The sequence below is a fragment of the Mobula hypostoma genome, chromosome 28, assembly GCF_963921235.1.
Source record: "Mobula hypostoma chromosome 28, sMobHyp1.1, whole genome shotgun sequence".
NCBI lineage: Eukaryota > Metazoa > Chordata > Chondrichthyes > Myliobatiformes > Myliobatidae > Mobula > Mobula hypostoma.
The window spans coordinates 34,191,080-34,212,514 of record NC_086124.1 but is presented as its reverse complement, the minus strand read 5'-3'; the positions used below and the strand labels follow the sequence as shown (position 1 = coordinate 34,212,514).

At 51.8% G+C, this 21,435-nt stretch overlaps 1 protein-coding gene across 1 annotated transcript; it reads right to left on the bottom strand.

Moving 5' to 3' along the window:
• Positions 1–5,806: 5,806 nt before the first annotated feature.
• On the bottom strand, positions 5,807–19,932 carry LOC134338986 (voltage-dependent calcium channel gamma-7 subunit-like). The gene is made up of 6 exons (XM_063035208.1): positions 19,913–19,932; positions 17,502–17,785; positions 14,263–14,349; positions 13,499–13,639; positions 8,585–8,730; positions 5,807–7,473 (listed from the first exon to the last, which is right to left on the bottom strand). The coding sequence occupies exons 1-6, from the start codon at positions 19,930–19,932 to the stop codon at positions 7,219–7,221; spliced, it is 933 nt and encodes a 310-aa protein (XP_062891278.1). The 3' UTR covers positions 5,807–7,218.
• Between the last annotated feature and the right edge of the window lie 1,503 nt (positions 19,933–21,435).

Sequence of the window (21,435 nt, the reverse complement as noted above, 5' to 3'; positions counted from 1 at the left end):
ATGTCTGACTCAGGAGTGTGTGACGATGTGGAAGAAGTTCCACGCTGTGTCTGACCCTGGAGTGTGTGACGTTGCAGAGGGAGTTTCACGCTGTGTCTGACTCGGGAGCGTGTGACAATGTGGAGGGAGTTTCACACTGTGTCTGAACCGGGAGTGTGTGAAGAGGAGGGAGTTTCACGCTGAATCTGACCCCGGAGTGTGTGACGACGTGGAGGGAGTTTCACGCTGTGTCTGACTCAGGAGTGTGTGACGATGTGGAGGGAGATCACGCGGTGTCTGACCCGGGAGTGTGTGTAGAAACGTGGAGGGAGTTTCACGCTGTGGCTGACCCCGGGTGTGTAACGATGTGGAGTGAGTTTCACGCTGTTTCTTACTCAGGAGTGTGTGACGACGTGTGGAAGTTTCACGCTGTGTCTGTCTCAGGAGTGTGTTACGATGTGGAAGCAATTCACGCTTTGTCTGACCCTGGAGTGTGTGACGATGCAGAGGGAGTTTCATAGTGTGTCTGAACCGGGAGTGTGTGAAGAGGAGGGAGTTTCACGCTGAATCTGACCCCGGAGTGTGTGACGACGTGGAGGGAGTTTCACGCTGTGTCTGACCCGCGAGTGTATGACGATGCGAAGGGAGTTTCACTTTGCGTCTGACCCGTGTGTGTGTGACATGCGGAGCGAGTTTCACGCTAAGTCTGACCCAGGAGTGTGTTTAGAAACGTGGAGGGAGTTTCACGCGGTGGCTGACCCCGGGTGTGTAACGATGTGGAGGGAGTTTCACGCTATGTCTGACTCAGGAGTGTGTGACGATGTGGAAGAAGTTCCACGCTGTGTCTGACCCTGGAGTGTGTGACGTTGCAGAGGGAGTTTCACGCTGTGTCTGACTCGGAAGCGTGTGACGATGCAGAGGGAGTTTCACACTGTGTCTGAACCGAGAGTGTGTGAAGAGGAGGGAGTTTCACGCTGAATCTGACCCCGGAGTGTGTGACGACGTGGAGGGAGTTTCACGCTGTGTCTGACCCGGGAGTGTATACGATGCGAAGGGAGTTTCACTTTGCGTCTGACCCGTGTGTGTGTGACGATGCGGAGCGAGTCTCACGCTAAGTCTGACCCGGGAGTGTGTTTAGAAACGTGGAGGGAGTTTCACGCGGTGGCTGACCCCGGGTGTGTAACGATGTGGAGGGAGTTTCACGCTATGTCTGACTCAGGAGTGTGTGACGATGTGGTAGAAGTTCCACGCTGTGTCTGACCCTGGAGTGTGTGACGTTGCAGAGGGAGTTTCACGCTGTGTCTGACTCGGGAGCGTGTGACAATGTGGAGGGAGTTTCACACTGTGTCTGAACCGGGAGTGTGTGAAGAGGAGGGAGTTTCACGCTGAATCTGACCCCGGAGTGTGTGACGACGTGGAGGGAGTTTCACGCTGTGTCTGACCCGGGAGTGTATACGATGCGAAGGGAGTTTCACTTTGCGTCTGACCCGTGTGTGTGTGACGATGCGGAGCGAGTTTCACGCTAAGTCTGACCCGGGAGTGTGTTTAGAAACGTGGAGGGAGTTTCCCGCGGTGGCTGACCCCGGGTGTGTAACGATGTGGAGGGAGTTTCACGCTATGTCTGACTCAGGAGTGTGTGACGATGTGGAAGAAGTTCCACGCTGTGTCTGACCCTGGAGTGTGTGACGTTGCAGAGGGAGTTTCACGCTGTGTCTGACTCGGGAGTGTGTGACAATGTGGAGGGAGTTTCACACTGTGTCTGAACCGGGAGTGTGTGAAGAGGAGGGAGTTTCACGCTGAATCTGACCCCGGAGTGTGTGACGACGTGGAGGGAGTTTCACGCTGTTTCTGACCCGGGAGTGTATACGATGCGAAGGGAGTTTCACTTTGCGTCTGACCCGTGTGTGTGTGACGATGCGGAGCGAGTTTCACGCTAAGTCTGACCCGGGAGTGTGTTTAGAAACGTGGAGGGAGTTTCACGCGGTGGCTGACCCCGGGTGTGTAACGATGTGGAGGGAGTTTCACGCTATGTCTGACTCAGGAGTGTGTGACGATGTGGAAGAAGTTCCACGCTGTGTCTGACCCTGGAGTGTGTGACGTTGCAGAGGGAGTTTCACGCTGTGTCTGACTGGGGAGCGTGTGACAATGTGGAGGGAGTTTCACACTGTGTCTGAACCGGGAGTGTGTGAAGAGGAGGGAGTTTCACGCTGAATCTGACCCCGGAGTGTGTGACGATGCGGAGGGAGTTTCACTCTACGTCTGCCCCGTGTGTGTGTGACGATGTGGAGCGAGCTTCACGCTTTGCCTGACGTGGGGTGTGTGACGATGTGGAGGGAGTTTCACGCTTTGCCTGACCAGGGAGTGTGTGACGACGTGGAGGCAATTTCACGCTGTTTCTGACGCGGGAGTGTGTGACGATGGGAAGGGAGTTTGACACTGTGTCTGAACCGGGAATATGTGACGAGGAGGGAGTTTGACGCTGTGTCTGACCTCGGAGTGTGTGACGACGTGGAGGAAGTTTCCCGCTGTGTCTGACCCGGGAGTGTGTGTCGTGGAGGGAGTTTAACGCTGTGTCTGACCCCGGGAGTGTGTGATGGGACAGTGTGGAGGGAGTTTAACTCTGTATCTGACTCCAAGAGAGAGTGATGGGACAGTGTGGAGGGAGCTTCACCCTGTGTCTGACCCCTGGAGTGTGTGACGATGCGGACCGAGTTTCAGTCTGTGTCTGACCCGGAAGTGTGTGATGACGTGGAGGGTGATTCACGCTGTGTCTGACGCGGGAATGTGTGACGATGCAGAGGGAGTTTCACGCTGTGTCTGACCAAGGAGTGTGTGACGATGTGGAGGGAGTTTCACACTGTGTCTGAACCGGGAGTGTGTGACGTGGAGGGAGTTTCACGCTGTGTCTGACCCCGGAATGTGTGATGACGTGGAGGGAGTTTCACGCCGTGTCTGACGCGGGGAGTGTAACGATGTGGAGGGAGATTCACACTGTTTCTTACTCAGGAGTGTGTGACGATGTGGAGGGAGTTTGACTCTGTGTCTGTCCCGGGAGTGTGTGACGATGCAGAGTGATTTCAACGCTGTGTCTGACCCCGGGAGTGTGTAACGACGTGGAGGGAGTTTCATGCCGTGCCTGACTCAGGTGTGTGTGACGACGTGGAGGGAGTTTCACGGTGTGTCTGACTGAGGACTGTGTGTAGATGTAGAGGGTGTTTCACGCTCTGCCAGATCCGGGAGTGTGTGACGAGGTGGAGGGAGATTCACGCTGTGCCAGACCCGGGAGTGTGTGATGACGTGGAGGGAGTTTCACGCTGTGTCTGACCTCGGGTGTGTGACGATGTGGAGGGAGTTTCACGTTGATTCTGACCCGGGAGTGTGTCTCGACGTGGAGGGAGTTTCACGCTGTGTCTGACCCGGGTGTGTGTGACGATATGGAGGGCGTTTCAAGCTGTGTCTGACCCGGGAGTTTGTGATGATGTGGAGGGCGTTTCAAGCTGTGTCTGACCCGGGAGTTTGTGATGATGCGGAGGGAGTTTCACGCTGTGTCTGACCCGGGAGTGTGTGACAATGTGGACGGAGTTTCACGCTGTGTCTGACCCGGGAGTGTGTGACTATGCGGAGGGAGTTTCACGCTGTGTCTGACCCCGGAGTGTGTGACGACGTGAAGGGAGTTTCACGCTGTGTCTGACCCGGGATTGTATGATTGATGCGAAGGGAGTTTCACTTTGCGTCTGACCCGTGTGTGTGTGACGATGCGGAGCGAGTTTCACGCTAAGTCTAACCCGGGAGTGTGTTTAGAAACGTGGAGGGAGTTTCACGCGGTGGCTGACCCCGGGTGTGTAACGATGTGGAGGGAGTTTCACGCTATGTCTGACTCAGGAGTGTGTGACGATGTGGAAGAAGTTCCACGCTGTGTCTGACCCTGGAGTGTGTGACGTTGCAGAGGGAGTTTCACGCTGTGTCTGACTCGGGAGCGTGTGACAATGTGGAGGGAGTTTCACACTGTGTCTGAACCGGGAGTGTGTGAAGAGGAGGGAGTTTCACGCTGAATCTGACCCCGGAGTGTGTGACGATGCGGAGGGAGTTTCACTCTACGTCTGCCCCGTGTGTGTGTGACGATGTGGAGCGAGCTCACGCTGTGTCTGACGTGGGGTGTGTGACGATGTGGAGGGAGTTTCACGCTTTGCCTGACCAGGGAGTGTGTGACGAGGAGGGAGTTTGACGCTGTGTCTGACCTCGGAGTGTGTGACGACGTGGAGGGAGTTTCCCGCTGTGTCTGACCCGGGAGTGTGTGTCGTGGAGGGAGTTTAACGCTGTGTCTGACCCCGGGAGTGTGTGATGGGACAGTGTGGAGGGAGTTTAACTCTGTATCTGACTCCAAGAGAGAGTGATGGGACAGTGTGGAGGGAGCTTCACCCTGTGTCTGACCCCTGGAGTGTGTGACGATGCGGACCGAGTTTCAGTCTGTGTCTGACCCGGAAGTGTGTGATGACGTGGAGGGTGATTCACGCTGTGTCTGACGCGGGAATGTGTGACGATGCAGAGGGAGTTTCACGCTGTGTCTGACCAAGGAGTGTGTGACGATGTGGAGGGAGTTTCACACTGTGTCTGAACCGGGAGTGTGTGACGTGGAGGGAGTTTCACGCTGTGTCTGACCCCGGAATGTGTGATGACGTGGAGGGAGTTTCACGCCGTGTCTGACGCGGGGAGTGTAACGATGTGGAGGGAGATTCACACTGTTTCTTACTCAGGAGTGTGTGACGATGTGGAGGGAGTTTGACTCTGTGTCTGTCCCGGGAGTGTGTGACGATGCAGAGTGATTTCAACGCTGTGTCTGACCCCGGGAGTGTGTAACGACGTGGAGGGAGTTTCATGCCGTGCCTGACTCAGGTGTGTGTGATGACGTGGAGTGAGTTTCACGCTGTTTCTTACTCAGGAGTGTGTGACGACGTGTGGAAGTTTCACGCTGTGTCTGTCTCAGGAGTGTGTTACGATGTGGAAGCAATTCACGCTTTGTCTGACCCTGGAGTGTGTGACGATGCAGAGGCAGTTTCACAGTGTGTCTGAACCGGGAGTGTGTGAAGAGGAGGGAGTTTCACGCTGAATCTGACCCCGGAGTGTGTGACGACGTGGAGGGAGTTTCACGTTGATTCTGACCCGGGAGTGTGTCTCGACGTGGAGGGAGTTTCACGCTGTGTCTGACCCGGGTGTGTGTGACGATATGGAGGGCGTTTCAAGCTGTGTCTGACCCGGGAGTTTGTGATGATGCGGAGGGAGTTTCACGCTGTGTCTGACCCGGGAGTGTGTGACAATGTGGACGGAGTTTCACGCTGTGTCTGACCCGGGAGTGTGTGACTATGCGGAGGGAGTTTCACGCTGTGTCTGACCCGGAAGTGTGTGACGATGTGGAGGGAGTTTCACGCTGTGTCTGACCCGGGAGTGTATGACTATGCGGAGGGAGTTACATGCTGTGTCTTACTCAGGAGTGTGTGACGATGTGGAGGGATATTCACGCTGTGGCTGACCCGGGAGTGTGTGACAATCTGAAGTCGGCTTCGTCAGCGTCTTACCCGGGGTGTGCTCTCTGTCCCATTGTCACCCCTCTGCCACCCCCACGCCCCTGTGCCCACAGTGATACGTAACCAACTTCAAACCAGTGTGTGGGGTGTTTTTTATTTGTCTACATTCACGCTCCAACACTCTGTCGGCGACTCTCCTGTTGAGAAATGGCTTCCACCCTTTGCCTGCACACCTCTGCCAGTAGTTCCAGCCCCTACCCCACAGGCCCATCTCTTGCCCCACAGCCCCCAACCCCCACCCCCCCAGCCTGCGCCCCTCCGGGGGGAGATCGGTTGCGAACGATGGATAGCGACGCGCAGGTACACAAAACACGCAACAGTTGACAATGTTCACGGATCGTATAAAAGGACGTGCAATGATTTTTTTCTCACCCCACATCGTGGTTTCTTTTTGCCCCAACCCCCACCCCCCACCCCCGACCCTCCTCTGGGTCCTCAGAACGGCCAGACTTTGCGACAGGGTGAGGATCTCAGTCCCCACACTCCCTCCGTCCACATCACACACCTCCCTCTCCTTCCACCCCCCACCCTCACACAGCCAGGGTCTCTGGCCAGACCAGAGGGGGGGCTCTTGCTCACACCTGGGCCCCGTGGGTGGTCTCCCTCTCGGACACACCAAGTCCTGGCAAATGTGCGGAGGGTGAGGACATGATGGGGTCATGGACACACACCAGAGAAACAGAGAGAAGGGCAGAATGCAGGGAGGGAGGGGGAAATTATGAAGAGAGGTGGGAGGGAAGCAGAAAGAGAAAGAAGAGGGAGGGGGAGGGGAGCAGGAGGGAGAAAGGGGGAGTGGGATGGGTAGGGTGATGGACGGGGGAGAAAGAGAGAAAGAGGAGGAGAGAGACAGAGAGAGAGGAACAGAGATGGAGCAAGAGATGGCTGTCGAACGTAGGAGAAGCTAAGACACCTGGACGGATAGAAAGAGAAACACAGAAAAAGAACAGAGGGAGTGAGGAGGAGAAAGTCTGACCCCGGGAGTGTGTGATGGGACGGTGTGGAGGGAGCTTCACTCTGTGTCTGACCCTGGGAGTGTGATGGGATGGTGTGGAGGGAGATTCACTCTGTGTCTGACCCCATGAGTGAGCGATGGGACAGTGTGGAGAGAGATTCACTGTGTCTGACCCCGGGAGCAAGTGCTGGGATAATGTGGAGGGAGCTTCACTCTGTCTGACCCCGTGAGTGAGTGAGTGATGGGACAGTGTGGAGGGAGCTTCAATTTGTATCTGACCCCAGGAGTGATTGGTGGGATAATGTGGAGGGAGCTTCACTCTGTCTGACCCTGAAGTGTGTGATGGGACCGTGTGGAGGGAGATTCACTCTGTGTCTGACCCCGGGAGTGTGTGATGGGACAGTGTGGAGGGAGCTTCACTCTGTGTCTGACCCCGGGAGTGTGTGATGGGACAGTGTGGAGGGAGATTCACTCTGTGTCTGACCCCGGGAGTGTGTGATGGGACGGTGTGGAGGGAGATTCACTCTGTCTGACCCCGGGAGTGTGTGATGGGACGGCGTGGAGGGTGCTTCACTCTGTCTGACCCCGGGAGTGTGTGATGGGACGGCGTGGAGGGTGCTTCACTCTGTCTGACCCTGGGAGTGTGTGATGGGACGGTCTGGAGTGAACTTCACTCTGTGCAAGTGCATCCAGTTTTCTTTCTGCTCAGCAGGGTGAGGTCGAGTACCTCCCACGATCACAGGTGACAGCAGGCGGGAAGCTCTCATTCATCTGGATGGAAATGTCGCTGGAAATCTCAGATGCACTGCGTGCCCGTTGCCAGGGCTGGGGGTGCAGAAACTGGGCTGAATGGTCAGACGAGTCACTCAGCCGCGGGCGATAGAGGGCTGGATGTGGCCGGTACATCTCTTCCTCTGCGTAGCGCTTCATAAACAGATAGACCGAAAGCACTCCAGCGCCCTGCGTGAGGGAGAATACCACCATCAGTGTGGGAGCACATTGTGGGACTAATGAAGGAGCAGATCACCATCAGTGAGGGAGCACATTGTGGGTCTAATGAAGGAGCAGATCACCATCAGTGAGGGAGCACATTGTGGGACTAATGAAGGAGCAGATCACCATCAGTGAGGGAGCACATTGTGTGAACAATGAAGGAGCAGATTACCATCAGTGAGGGAGCACATTGTGTGAACAATGAGGGAGAACATTGTGGGAACAATGAGAGAACACATCACCATCAGTGAGGGAGCACATTGTGGGACCAATGAGGGAGCATACCACCATCAGTGAGGGAGCACATTGTGGGACCAATGAGGGAGCATACCAACATCAGTGAGGGAGCACTTTGTGGGACCAGTGAGGGAGCATACCACCATCAGTGAGGGAGCACATTGTGGAAACAATGAGGGAGCACACCACCATCAGTGATGGAGCACAATGTGGAGACAGTGAGGGAGCATGCCAGCACCCTGTGAGGGAGCACACCTCTGTCAATGAGGGGGCAGACTGTGGGAGCAGTGAGAGAGCTCTGCACGCTGGCATACTACAAAAGAGCAGATTGTGGTGTCAGTGAGGGAGGGGTGTGTATGAGCGAGCCCAGTACGGGGTGAGGGGCGGATGAAGTGGGAATTGTGGGAGTGACGGTGAGGCAGCTCTGTGTCGTGGCAGGGTGAGGGTGAGGGTGAGGGATGAGGGGATGGTTCAGTGTTGACCCTCTCCCCCTCCTTCACCCTTTCACTCTCCCCTCCCTCTCTTTCTCCTCCACATCCACTCCCTTCTTTCCTCTCTCCCTACCTCTCGTTCTCCCCTCTCCTCCCTCCCTACACTCCGTCTCCTCTACCCGCCCTCTCCTTTTCATCTTCTACTCTTCCCTTCTTCCCTCTCCTTTCTCCCTTTCCATCCTGCTCACCTCCCCATGCCTCCCCCTCCCCTCCATCCCCCTCCTTTCCCCATCCACTCCTCTCCCCGCTCCCTCTTCTCTTTCCCTCACCCCCTCCCTCTCCTCATAATCCCTCCCCTCCTATCCCATTCTCCCTTCTCCCCTCCCCTCCCATCCCCGAGAGGGACGCACCTCTTTGAGGAGGAAGGACGAGGCGGCGAAAGCAAATGACCATCCGTACCGGTAGCGGAAGTGGAGCTCCGGCTCCCTCGGGCGGTTCATCACCTCATCGTTGATGCTGGAGATGTAGAGGACCAAGCCCACCACCAGGCTCAGACCTGGGCAGGTTTGGGAAGGGAAAGGACGGTGCGATGGGGAAGTGGGAGAGGAGTGAGGGGCAAGGAGGGTGATGGAGGCAATGAGGGGGAGACGAGCAACAGAGAGTAAACAACAGATTCTGACCCCTGACCATCTCTCCCCCTCTCCCTCACCCTACACCTCTCCCCCCTCCCTCACTCTACCCCTCTCCCCACTCTCTCTGTCCACCCCTCTCTCTCCAGCCTACTCTCCCCTCACCCCACCTTTCTCTTTCCATCCCCTGCTATCTCCCCTCTCTCACCTCTCACTCTCTCCACCATTCTGTCCCCTTCCGCTCTCTCTACCCTCTCTCCATTTCACTCTCTTTACGCCTCACTCTCTCCACCCTTTCACCCAACCCCCCTCTCCCCTCTCTCCATCCCCCTCCACCCTTCTCTATACCTCCTCCACCTATCTCCACCCCTCTCTCCATCCCTCTCTCTCTCCACCCCTCTCTCTCCACCACCACCCCTCTCTCCATCCCTCTCTCTCCACCCCTCCCGTCCCCCCTCTCACTCACTCCTCCCTCTTGCTGTCCAATCGCCCCCTTTCTCTCTCTCCCCGTATGTTAAATAACAATTCCAATAGAGGTTAACGATGGAATCAGATGCCCGTTGGCGCTGGTGGGTTTGCAGGCCGTTACTTCCCACAAAGCGAAACCCAACATCACGAGTGGTTGTGTTGCTTCTCTCGCAGACCAGGAACACCTTCTATGTTCACTTTGGAAGGGAGAATAAAACTACAGTGATATCGGTACTGGGGTCCAATGTCTGAATATCTTCCAGAAGGACGACCCTTCGCAAGACCTCAGGCCCTGGAAGGGTCTAAAAGCTCATGGCAACCAACCTCAATCTGTCACGGCTGCAGTCGGAGGTTCCCACCTGCTTCAGAAGGGCAGCAGGCATAGCGGTGTCCAAGAAGAGCCGGGTGAGCTGTCTCAATGACTCTCCCCAGTTGCACTCATATCTACGGCGATTTGAGAGGTTGGTTGTGACCTGAATCAACAAGGATCTGGACCCACTGCAATTTGCCTATTGCCACAGTAGATCTACAGTCCCATTGGCTCTCTGTGTGGTCCGGGATCACCTGGACAACAGCGATACCTACATCAGGCTGCTGATTATTGATTGCAGCTCAGTGTCAACACAATCACACCCTCAGTTCTAATCAAAAAGTTCCAATACTTGGGCCTTCTGCATCTCCCTCTGCAACTGGATCCTTGACTTCCTCACCAGGAGGCCAAAGTCTGTGCGGATCAGAAAAATCATCTCCTCCTTGCTGACAGTCAACACTGGCTCACCTGCTTAGCCCACTGCTCTACTCTCTCTCTACACCCATGACTGTGCGGCTAGGCACAGCTAAAACACCTTCTATAAATTTGCCCATAACACAACTAAAGTTGGCAGAATTTCAGACGGTGACGGGGAGGCGTACAGGAGTGAGATAGATCAGCTGGTTCAAACTTGCACTCAACATCAGTAAGAGCAAGGAGTTCATTGTGGACTGCAGGCAGGGGAACTCGAGGGAACACACACCAGTCCTCATCGAAGGATCAGAAGAGGAAAGGGTGAGCAGTTTCTAGTTCCTGGTGTCAACATCTCTGTCGTATAATCATACCAACATATTAACACAATTACAAAGAAGGCCATACATATTAGATACCTAGACACACAGAAAACCTACAGCACAATACAGGCCCTTCGGCCCACAATACTGTGCCAAACATGTACTTTAGAAATTACCGAGGGTTACCCATAGCCCTCTATTTTTCTAAGTTCTATGTACCTACCCAGGAGTCTCTTAAAAGACCCTATCATATCCGCCTCCACCATCGTCACCGGCAGCTCATTCCACGCACTCTCTATTCTCCGCATAAAAAAACTTACCCCTGACATCCCCTCTGTACCTACTTCCAAGCACTTTAAAACTATGCCCTCTTGTGCTAGCCGTTTCAGCCCTGGGGAAAAGCCTCTGACTATCCACACGATCAATGCCTCTCATCATCTTATACACCTCTATCAGGTCACCTCTCATCCTCCGTCGCTCCAAGGAGAAAAGGCCAAGTTCACTCAACCTGTTCTCATAGGACGTGCTCCCCAATCCAGGCAACATCCTAGTAAATCTCCTCTGCACCCTTTCTATCATTTCCACATGCTTCCTGTAGTGAGGTGACCAGAACTGAGCACAGTACTCCAAGTGGGGTCTGACCAGGGTCCTATAAAGCTATAAAGTCCAATGCACTGTATGCCTTCTTAACCAGAGTCAACCTGCACAGCTGCTTTGAGTGTCCTATGGACTTGGACCCCAAAATCCCTCTGATCCTCCACACTGCCAAGAGCCTTACTATATTCTGCCATCACATTTGACCTACAAAAATGAACCACTTCACACTTATCTGGGTTGAACTCCATCTGCCACTTCTCAGCCCAGTTTTGCATCTTATAGATGTCCTGCTGTAACCTCTGACAGCCCTCCACACTATCCACAACACCCCCAGCCTTTGTGTCATCAGCAAATTTACTAACCTATCCCTCCACCTCCTCATCCAGGTCATTTATAAAAATCATGAAGAGAAGGGGTCCCAGAACAGATCCCTGAGGCACACCACTGGTCACCGACCTCCATGCAGAATATGACCCATCTACAACCACTCTTTGCCTCTGTGGCAACCCAGTTCTGGATCCACAAAGCCAGGTCCTCTTGGATCCCGTACATCCTTACTTTCTCAATAAGGCTTGCATGGGGTACCTTATCAAATGCCTTGCTGATATCCATATACACTACATCTACTGCTCTACCTTCATCAATGTGTTTAGTCACATTCTCAAAAAATTCAATCAGGCTCGTAAGGCACGACCTGCCTTTGACAAAGCCAAGCTCACTATTCTTAATCATATTCTACCTCTCCAAATGTTCATAAATCCTGCCTCTCAGGATTTTTCCCATCAATTTACCAGCAACTGAAGTATTACTCACTGGTCTATAATTTCCTGGGTTATCTCTACTCCGGTTCCATACACAATTTTCCACTGTCACAGTTGATAGGTCCTATTCTCTCACATCTTATCCTCTTGCTCTTCACATACTTATAGAATGCCTTGAGGTTTTCTTTAATCCTGCTCACAAAGGCCTTCTCATGGCCCCTTCTGGATCTCCTAATTTCATTCTCAGGCTCCTTCCTGCTAGCCTTATAATCTTCTAGATCTCTATCATTACCTAGTTTTTTGAACCTTTCTTAAGCTTTTTTTAAACTTGACTAGATTTTCAATAGCCTTTGTACACCACGGTTCCTAAACCCTACCATCCTTTCCCTGTCTCATTGGAACGTACCTACGCAGAACTTCACACAAATGTCCCCTGAACATTTGCCACAATTCTGCCGTACATCTCCCTGAGGACATCTCTTCACAATTTATGCTTCCAAGTTCCTGCCTGATAGCTTCAATTAAACTCTAATTAGACACTTTCCTGACTTGTCTGTTCCTATCCCTTTCCAATGCTATGGTAAAGGAGGTAGACTTGTGATCACTATCTCCAAAATGCTCTCCCACTGAGAGATCTGACATCTGACCAGGTTCATTTCCCAATACCAGATCAAGTACAGCCTCTCCTCTTGTAGGCTTATCTACATATTGTGTCAGGGAACCTTCCTGAACACACCTAACATAATAATAATAATAATAGGCATCTGTTAGTCTCATGAGACATGGATTTGCACCTTGGAAGGTTTCCAGGGCGCAGGCCTGGGCAAGGTTGTATGGAAGACCGGCAGTTGCCCCATGCTGCAAGTCTCCCCTCTCCACGTCACCAATGTTGTCCAAGGGAAGGGCACTAGGACCCATACAGCTTGGCACCAGTGTCGTCGCAGAGCAATGTGTGGTTAGGTGCCTTGCTCAAGGACAGAACACACGGCCTCAGCCAAGGTTCGAACTAGCGACCTTCAAATCACTAGACGAACACCTTAACCACTTGGCCATGCGCCAACACACCCAACAAACTCCACCCCATGTAAACCCCTAGCTCCAGAGAGATGCCAATCAATATTTGGGAAATTAAAATCTCCCACCATGACAACCCTGTTATTATTACAGCTTTTATACACATATTTTATACACATTTATGCACATACTTTATCAGCAGTCTGTGCAGAAATGGCAGATGGAGTTTAACCCGGACAAGTATGAGGTGTTGCACTTTGGGAGGTCAAACGTGAGGGCAGAGGATGAGTGTTGATGTACAGAGGGGTCCTGGGGGTCCCTGAAAGTGGCTGTACAAGTAAAGAAGGCACACAACACTTGCGCTTGTCTTCATCGGTCGGGCGTTAAGTACAAGTCGGGAAGCTACGTTGCAGCCGTATTAAACTCTGGTCTGTCCGCTCTCGGAGTATCGTGCGCAGTTCTGGTCTCCCCATTACGGGACGGGTGTGGCGGGGGGGGTGCTTTGTGGCTGTTGCGTGGATTAGAGGACATGAGGTTGGACTAACTTGGGCTGTTTCCCCTGGAGTGTCGGACGCTGAGGGGAGATCTGATAGAGGTTTATCAGATTACGAGGGGCACAGACAGAGGTGAAAATGCCTGGTGCTGCAATATTCCATATTCAGTTTGCACAGGCACTCTGCATCTGCTGCACTCCGGGCACCGTCCCGGCCGACATTCCCTGGTCTGTGAATGGAGGAGGAAGGGGAAGCGTTGCCCGGGGATCACTCTGTTCTCAGTCCGACCACTCCCGCGGGGAAAGGCAGGCACTTACCAGACAGAATGAAGAATATTCCAGAGACAAAGGCCAGGATGGTGCGCTGGGGACGGATGTGTCCAATGTTACTGATGATGAAGGCAGTGAAGACAAAGAGGAGGCTCACCATCGGAAAGGGGGTGGCTGTCTGAATCATCTCTGTGGGACAGGGGAGGGAGAGGGAGGGGCAGAGAGAAAGGGGAGAGAGGGACGGGGTGAGGGAGAGGGGAGAGCGAGAGAGGGTTGAGAATAAGGAGGGAGAAAGAGGGGTGAGGGGGGAGAGAGGGTGTGGAGGGGAGAGAGAAAAGGGGGAGGGGAGAGGGGAGAGAGAGAGGGAGGGGAAAGAGAAGGGGAAGAGAAACGGGGGAGAAAGAGAGGGGCAGATGGGGGAGGGAGAAGGGGGAGAGAATGCAGAGAGGAAGGAGGGGAGAGGAGAGTGGGTAATTCTGTGTCAGTGTGGTGGCCATTCAGTGGGGGAGGCGGCAGAGAGGGGGGCGTCACTGTAGGAAGGGGCCCCGGGAAGGACAGGTGGGACGGGTCCCAGGGAAGCGGGTGGGTGCGTTCCCGTGTTCGGGAAGGACGGGTGGGAGGGGTCCCAGGGACAGATGGGAGGGGTCTTGGAGAGGACGTGCGTCAGTGTCCCGAGAAAGGATGGGAGGGGTCCCGGGGAGAATAGGTGGGAGGGGTTCTGGGGAGGGGATCTAGTGCCCAGGGAGTTCTCTTGTCCAGGGAGGATGGATGGGAGGGGTCCCGAGAACGGATGAGAGGGGACACATGCTCACTGAGAATATTGGCTGTGTTCTCTGTTGTAATCTCAACTTCAGGCTCCAGGAAATACTCTGTCGCCACACATCGGCCGTTCTCCCGGCCTGGTGAGAGAGGGGATGAGAAAGGGAGATAGAGGAGGGAGAAAGAGGGGTAAGAGAGAGGGTGAGAGGGAGGGGGAGTGAGGGTGAGAGGGAGGGGAGGGAGATTAGGGAGTGAGAGAGGGGGAAAGAGGGGAGAGGGAGGGTTAAAAAGAGAAAGGAGAGCGGAGAGAGGGTGTAAAAGGCAAGGAGGAAGATATCAGGGTGTGAACTGTTCTTCGCCCACCCTTCACACCTCCACCTTTCTTCGCCAACCTCATTCAGTCCATCCTCCCTCCCTCTCCCTCTACAGTTCGCTCTCCTCCATCCCTCCCTCTCATTCTTCCCTTCCCATTCCTCTTTCCACTGTCCCTTTCTCTCTCCATCCTCACCCCTTTGTTCCTACCTGCGATGAAACAGACCCTCTGGTTATACTCCCTCGCTCCATCCCTCCCTCTCTCCCTTCCACCATTCCTCAGTCCCTCATCCCTACCTGGGATGAAACAGACCCTCTGGTTATACTCCCTCGCTCCATCCCTCCCTCTCTCCCTTCCACCATTCCTCAGTCCCTCATCCCTACCTGGGATGAAACAGACCCTCTGGTTATACTCCCTCGCTCCATCCCTCCCTCTCTCCCTTCCACCATTCCTCAGTCCCTCATCCCTACCTGGGATGAAACAGACCCTCTGGTTATACTCCCTCGCTCCATCCCTCCCTCTCTCCCTTCCACCATTCCTCAGTCCCTCATCCCTACCTGGGATGAAACAGACCCTCTGGTTATACTCCCTCGCTCCATCCCTCCCTCCCTCCCTCTCTCCCTTCCACCATTCCTCAGTCCCTCATCCCTACCTGGGATGAAACAGACCCTCTGGTTATACTCCCTCGCTCCATCCCTCCCTCTCTCCCTTCCACCATTCCTCAGTCCCTCATCCCTACCTGGGATGAAACAGACCCTCTGGTTATACTCCCTCGCTCCATCCCTCCCTCTCTCCCTTCCACCATTCCTCAGTCCCTCATCCCTACCTGGGATGAAACAGACCCTCTGGTTATACTCCCTCGCTCCATCCATCCCTCTCTCCCTTCCACCATTCCTCAGTCCCTCATCCCTACCTGGGATGAAACGGACCCTCTGGTTATAAGATCATAAGATAGAGGAGCAGAATAAGGCCATTTGGCCCGTCGAGTCTGCTCCACCATTTCATCGTGGCTTTTCCTCTCCCTCCCAATCTCCTGCCTTCTCCCTGCATCCCTTCATGCCCTGACCAATCAAGAACCTATCAACCTCTGCCTTAAAAATTAATAAAGGCAGCCTCCACAGCCACCTGTGGCAATGAATTCCACAGATTCACCACTCTCTGGCTAAAGAAATTCCTCCTCTTCTCCGTTCTAAAAGGGACACCCCTCTATTCTGAGGCTGTGTCCTCTGGTCTTAGACTCTCCCACCATAGGAAACATCCTCTCCACATCCACTCTATCAAGGCCTTTCACCATTCGATAGTTTTCACCCCTTACTGTTCTGAATTCCAGTGAATACAGGCCCAGAGCCTTCAAACATGCTTCAAGCTATTCAATCCTGGAATCATTTTCATGAACTCTCTCCAATGTCAGCACATCAATTTTTAGATAAGGGGCTTTTATATTCTATTCCTCTCAAAATGAATGCTAACATCACATTTGCCTTTGTCACCACAGACTCAATGTGCAAATTAACCTCTAGGGAATCCTTCACGACAACTCACAAGTCCCTTTAGGTTTTTGATTTTTTTCACCAGTTAGAAAATAGTCAACCCTTTTATTACTTTTACTAAAGTGAATGACCGTACACTTCCCAACGCTGTATTCCATCTGCCACTTCTTTGCCCATTTTCCTAATCTGCCCAAGTTCTTCTGTAGCCTCTTTGCTTCCTCAAGACTATCTGCCCCTCCACCTATCTTCGTATTGTTCACAAACTTTGCCACAAAGCCATCGATTCCATCATTCAAGTCACTGACACATAACGTCAAAAGGAGTGGCCCTAAAACAAACCCCAGCGGAACATCACTAGTTACCGGCATCCAACCAGAAAAGGCTCCCTTTGTTCCCATTCTCTGCCTCTTGCCAATCAGTCATTGCTTTATCCTTGTTAGAATCTTCTCTGTAATACCATAGGTTCTTAATCTGTTAAGTAGCCTCATGTGTGACACCTTGTCAAAGGACTTCTGAAAATCCAAGTACACAACATCAACCGATTCTCCTTTGTCCGTCCTGTTTGTTAGTCCTTCAAAGAATTCCAACAGATTTGGCAGGAAACATATTCCCTTGAGGAAACCATGCTGTCTATGGCCTTTTTTATCATGTGTCTCCAAGCAAGCCGAAACCATATCCTTAACTATCAACTCCTTCATCTTCCCAGCCTCTGAAATCAGACTAAGTGGCCTATAATTTCCTTCCTTCTGCCTTTCCCTCATCTTGAAGAGTGGAGACATTTGCAATTTTTCAGTCTTCCAGAACCATTCCAGAGTCAAGTGATTCTTGAAAGATCGTTACTAATGCCCCCACAATCTCTTCAGCCACCTCTTTCAGAACTCTGGAGTGTACACCAGGCGACTTATCTACCTTCAGACCTTTCAGTTTCCCAAAACCCTTCTCCCTAGTAAAACCTAACACGTTTCTGCCCCCCGACACACTCAAACTTCTGGCATACTGCTAGTGTCTTCCACAGTGAAGACTGATGCAAAATACTTATTCAGTTCTTCCACATTTCCTTGTCCCCTATTACTACTCTTTCAGCATCAACTTCCAGCGGTCTGATATCAACTCTCACCTCTCTTTTATACTTTATGCACCTGACGAATCTCTTTAATATTAACGGTTAGCTTACCTTGGTATTCCACCTTTACCTTCTTAATGACTTTTTTAGTTGACTTCTGTTGGTTTTTAAAAGCTTCCCAATCTTCTAACTTCCCACTATTTTTTTCTCTATAAAATTGGTTTCCTTCCAATCAATGTTGACCTGCTCTTCTCTCATACCTCTGTATACTGGCAGACTCTCCTTCGTTCCTTCCTCTGTCCCTCTCTCTCCTCCTCCATCACTCAACCCCTTGTCCTTACCAACGATGAAACAGACCATCTGACCCTCCTTTGCTCCCTCCCTCCCATCCCTTGCTCCCTCCATCACTCAGCACCTCGCCCCTACCAGCGACGAAGCAGACCCTCCAAAGGCCAGAGTGGAGAGCCATGGTGATCTCGGTGCTCTGATTATGTTGGGAAACCAGCCCCTCCTCCAGGTACAGCCAGTAGTCAGTGCTCACAGCAATTCCCACCAGCAGGAGCCCACTCGCACCGAAGGCGCTGCTCAGGAGCGTAAGCGCCCGCGCACTGCACGTCCCCAAGCCCTCCAGCTCGCCGGTGTGGAGGAGGGGTGAGAGCCCGAGGGCTCCCCGCACGCTCCCTGAGGAAAAGGGGCAGCCAGGTGGGTGTCTGTGGGGAGAGGGAGAGGCAGCAAGGAGTGAAGAGACGGGAGCAGGGGAGAGGGGAACGAGGACGAGGGGGAAAAAGGGGGTGGAGAAGGGAAAGAGAGGAAGGGAGGGGGGGAGAGGAGGAGAGAAAGAGTGGGGGGAGGAGGGAGAGAGAGGGGAAGATAGATGGCGAGGGAAAGGGGGAAGGAGAGGGAAGTGAGGGAGAGTGTAGGAAGAAAGATTGTGAGGAAGTTAGGAAGCAGGGATAGAAGGAAGGAAGAGGAGAGGAAAAAAGGTGTGGGAGAGGGTAAAGGAGAGGGAGGGAAGGGGCCATAGGTGTTAGGTGAGAGAAAGAGGAAGGGTTGAAGGGAGGAAGGGACAGAGAGAAAAGAGGGGAGATTAGAATTGATCCCAGCCTGAAACCCACTCCCAGGAATCAGTTATCCTATATATAAACCCCTGAACCACTGGGTTAGATCCCCACCTGTAACATAACCCTGGGGATCTGTTATTCTATTCAATGTTTATGGAAAGTATTCACCCCCTTCGGAAGTTTTCATGTTTTATTGTTTTACAGCATTGTATAACAGTGGATTTAATTTGACTTTTTTGACACTGATCAACAGAATCAGGTTTATTATCACTGAAATGTGCCACGAAATTTGTCAACATAGCAGCAGCAATTCAATGCAATACATAATATGGGGGGGGGGGGAAACGGGACACAAAATAAATAAATAAATAAATAAATCGATTACTGTATACGTATATTGAATAGATTAAAACTCGTGTAAAAAGACAGATTTTTAAAAAGTGAGGTAGTGTGCAAGGATTCAATGTCCATTTAGGAATCAGATGGCAGAGGGGAAGAAGCTGTTCCTGAATCTCTGAGTGTGTGCCTTCAGGCTTCTGTACCTCCTACCTGATGGTAACAGTGTGAAAAGGGCTGACCTGGGTGCTGGAGGTCCTTAATAATGGACGCTGCCTTTCTGAGACACCGCTCCTTGAAGATGTCCTGGGTACTTTGTAGGCTAGTACCCAAGATGGAGCTGACTAGATTTACAACCCTCTGCAGCTTCTTTCGGTCCTGTGCAGCAGCCCCTCCATACCAGACAGTGATGCAACCTGTCAGAATGCTCTCCACAGTACATCCATAGAGGTTTTGAGTGTATTTGTTGACATACCAAATCTCTTCAAACTCCTAATAAAGTATAGCCAATGTCTTGCCTTCTTTGTAACTACATCGACATGTAGGGATCAGGTTAGATTCTCAGAGATCTTGACACCCAGGAACTTGAAGCTGCTCACTCTCCCCACTTCTGATCCCTCTATGAGGATTGGTATGTGTTCCTTCATCTTACCCTTCCTGAAGTCCACAATCAGCTCTTTCGTCTCACTGATGTTGAGTGCCAGGCTGTTGCTGTGACACCACTCCACTAGTTGGCATATCTCACTCCTGTGCGCCCTCTCATCACCACCTGAGATTCTACCAACAATGGTTTGTATCGTCAGCAAGTTTATAGATGGTATTTGAGCTATGCCTAGCCACACAGTCATGTGTATAGAGAGAGTAGAGCAGTGGGCTAAGCACACACCCCGGAGGTGCGCCAATGTTGATCATCAGCAAGTAGGAGATGTTATCACTAATACGCACAGATTGTGGTCTTCCGGTTAGGAAGTTGAGGATCCAATTGTAGAGGGAGGTACAGAGGCCCAAGTTCTGTAACTTCTGACTCAGGATTGTGGGAATGATGGTATTAAATGCTGAGCTGTAGTCAATGAACAGCATCCTGACATATACAAGCAACATACATAAAAGTTGCTGGTGAACACAGCAGGCCAGGCAGCATCTCTAGGAAGAGGTGCAGTCGACGTTTCAGGCCGAGATCCTTCGTCAGGACTAGTCCTGAGATGCTGCCTGGCCTGCTGCGTTCACCAGCAACTTTTATCTGTGTTGCTTGAATTTCCAGCATCTGCAGAATTCCTGTTGTTAGCATCCTGACATGGGTGTTTTGTGTTGTCCAGGTGGTCTAAAGCCATGTGGAGAGCCATTGAGATTGCATCTGCTGTTGACCTATTGTGGCGATAGGCAAATTGCAATGGGTCCAGGTCTTTGCTGAGGCAGGAGTTCAGTCTAGTCATGACCAACCTCTCAAAGCATTTCATCATTGTCGACGTGAGTACTACTGGGTGATAGTCATTAAGGCAGTCCACATTATTCTTCTTAGGCACTGGTATAATTATTGCCTTTTTGAAGCAAGTGGGAACTTCTGCCTGTAGCAGTGAGAGGTTGAAAATGTCCTTGAATACTCCCATCCATGGAAGACCCTTTCATGCCAAAGTGAAAACAAATTTCTTCAGGTCTAAATTTATTACAATTATTAAACACAAAATAATTGATTGCATAATTACTCATCCCCTTCAAGTCAGTATTTAGTAGATGCACTTTTGGCAGCAATTACAGCCTTGAGTCAGTGTGGATAGGGTCTCTATCAGCTTTGCACATCTGGACACTGCAATTTTTCCCCATTCTTCTTGACAAAACTGCTCAAGCTCTGTCAGATTACATGGGGATTGTGAGTGAACAGCCTTTTTCAAATCCAGCCACAAATTCTCAATTGGATTGAGATCTGGGCTATCAGTTGGCCACTCCAGGACATGAACTTTGTGTTTTTAAGTCATTCCTGTGTAGATTTGGCTTTATGCTTGGGGTCATTGTCTTGCTGTAAAACAGCTCTCCCAAGTTGCAGTTCTCTTGCAGACTGCATCAGGTTTTCCTCCAGGATTTCCCTGTACTTTGCTGCATTCATTTCACCCTCTACCTTCACAAGCCTTCCAGGGCCTGCTGCAGTGAAGCATCCCCACAGCACGATGCAGTCTCCACCATGCTCTACGGTAGGGATGGTGTGTCTTCGATGTTGTGCATATACCAAACATAGCGTTTAGTCTGATGGCCAAAAAGCTCGATTTTGGTTTCATCAGACCATAGAACCTTCTTCCAGCTAACTTCAGAGCCTCCTATATGCCTTCTGGCAAGCTCCAGCTGAGATTCCATGCGAGTTTTCTTTTTCAACAGTGGCTTTCTCTTTGCCACTTTCTCATAAAGCCGCGACTGGTGAAGCAGCCGGGTAAAAGTTGTTGTCTGTGCAAGTCTCCCTCATCTCAGCCACCGAGGCTTGTAACTCCTCCAGAGTTGTCATACGTCTCTTGGTGGCCTCCCTCACTAGTCCCAAACAAGAGAAAAGCTGCAGATGCTGGAAATCCAAGTAACACACACAAAATGCTGGACTACCCTTCTTGCACGGTCACTCAGATTTTGAGGACAGCCTGCTCTAGGCAGATTTACAACTGTGGCATATTCTTCCCATTTCTTGACGATTGATTTAACTGTACTCCAAGGGACATTCAATGACTTGGAAATTTTCTTGTATCCATCTCCTGAGTGTTCTTTTGTCTTCATGGTGTAGTTTCTGCCAGGATACTGACTCACCAGCAGTTGGACCTTCCAGATACAGGTGTATTTTTACTACAGTCAATTGAAACATCTTGTCTGCACACAGGTCTCCAAAAACAGATCTCCATTTAACTAATTATGTGACTTCTAAAACCAATTGGCGGCGCTAGTGATGATTTGGTGGTCATTTTAAAGGGGAGGGTGAATATTTATGCAAT

What these genes read in the sequence shown, in the direction of transcription:
- LOC134338986 (XM_063035208.1), bottom strand. Translation starts at nt 19,932, where the DNA reads ATGATGAAATGCTTTGAGAG. An exon ending in GAGGGTCTGCTTCGTCGCTG is followed by an intron (nt 14,350 to 17,501) that starts GTAGGGGCGAGG and finishes CTCTCTCACCAG; the next exon opens with GCCGGGAGAACGGCCGATGT. An exon ending in CGTCCTTCCTCCTCAAAGAG is followed by an intron (nt 7,474 to 8,584) that starts GTGCGTCCCTCT and finishes TCCCTCACGCAG; the next exon opens with GGCGCTGGAGTGCTTTCGGT.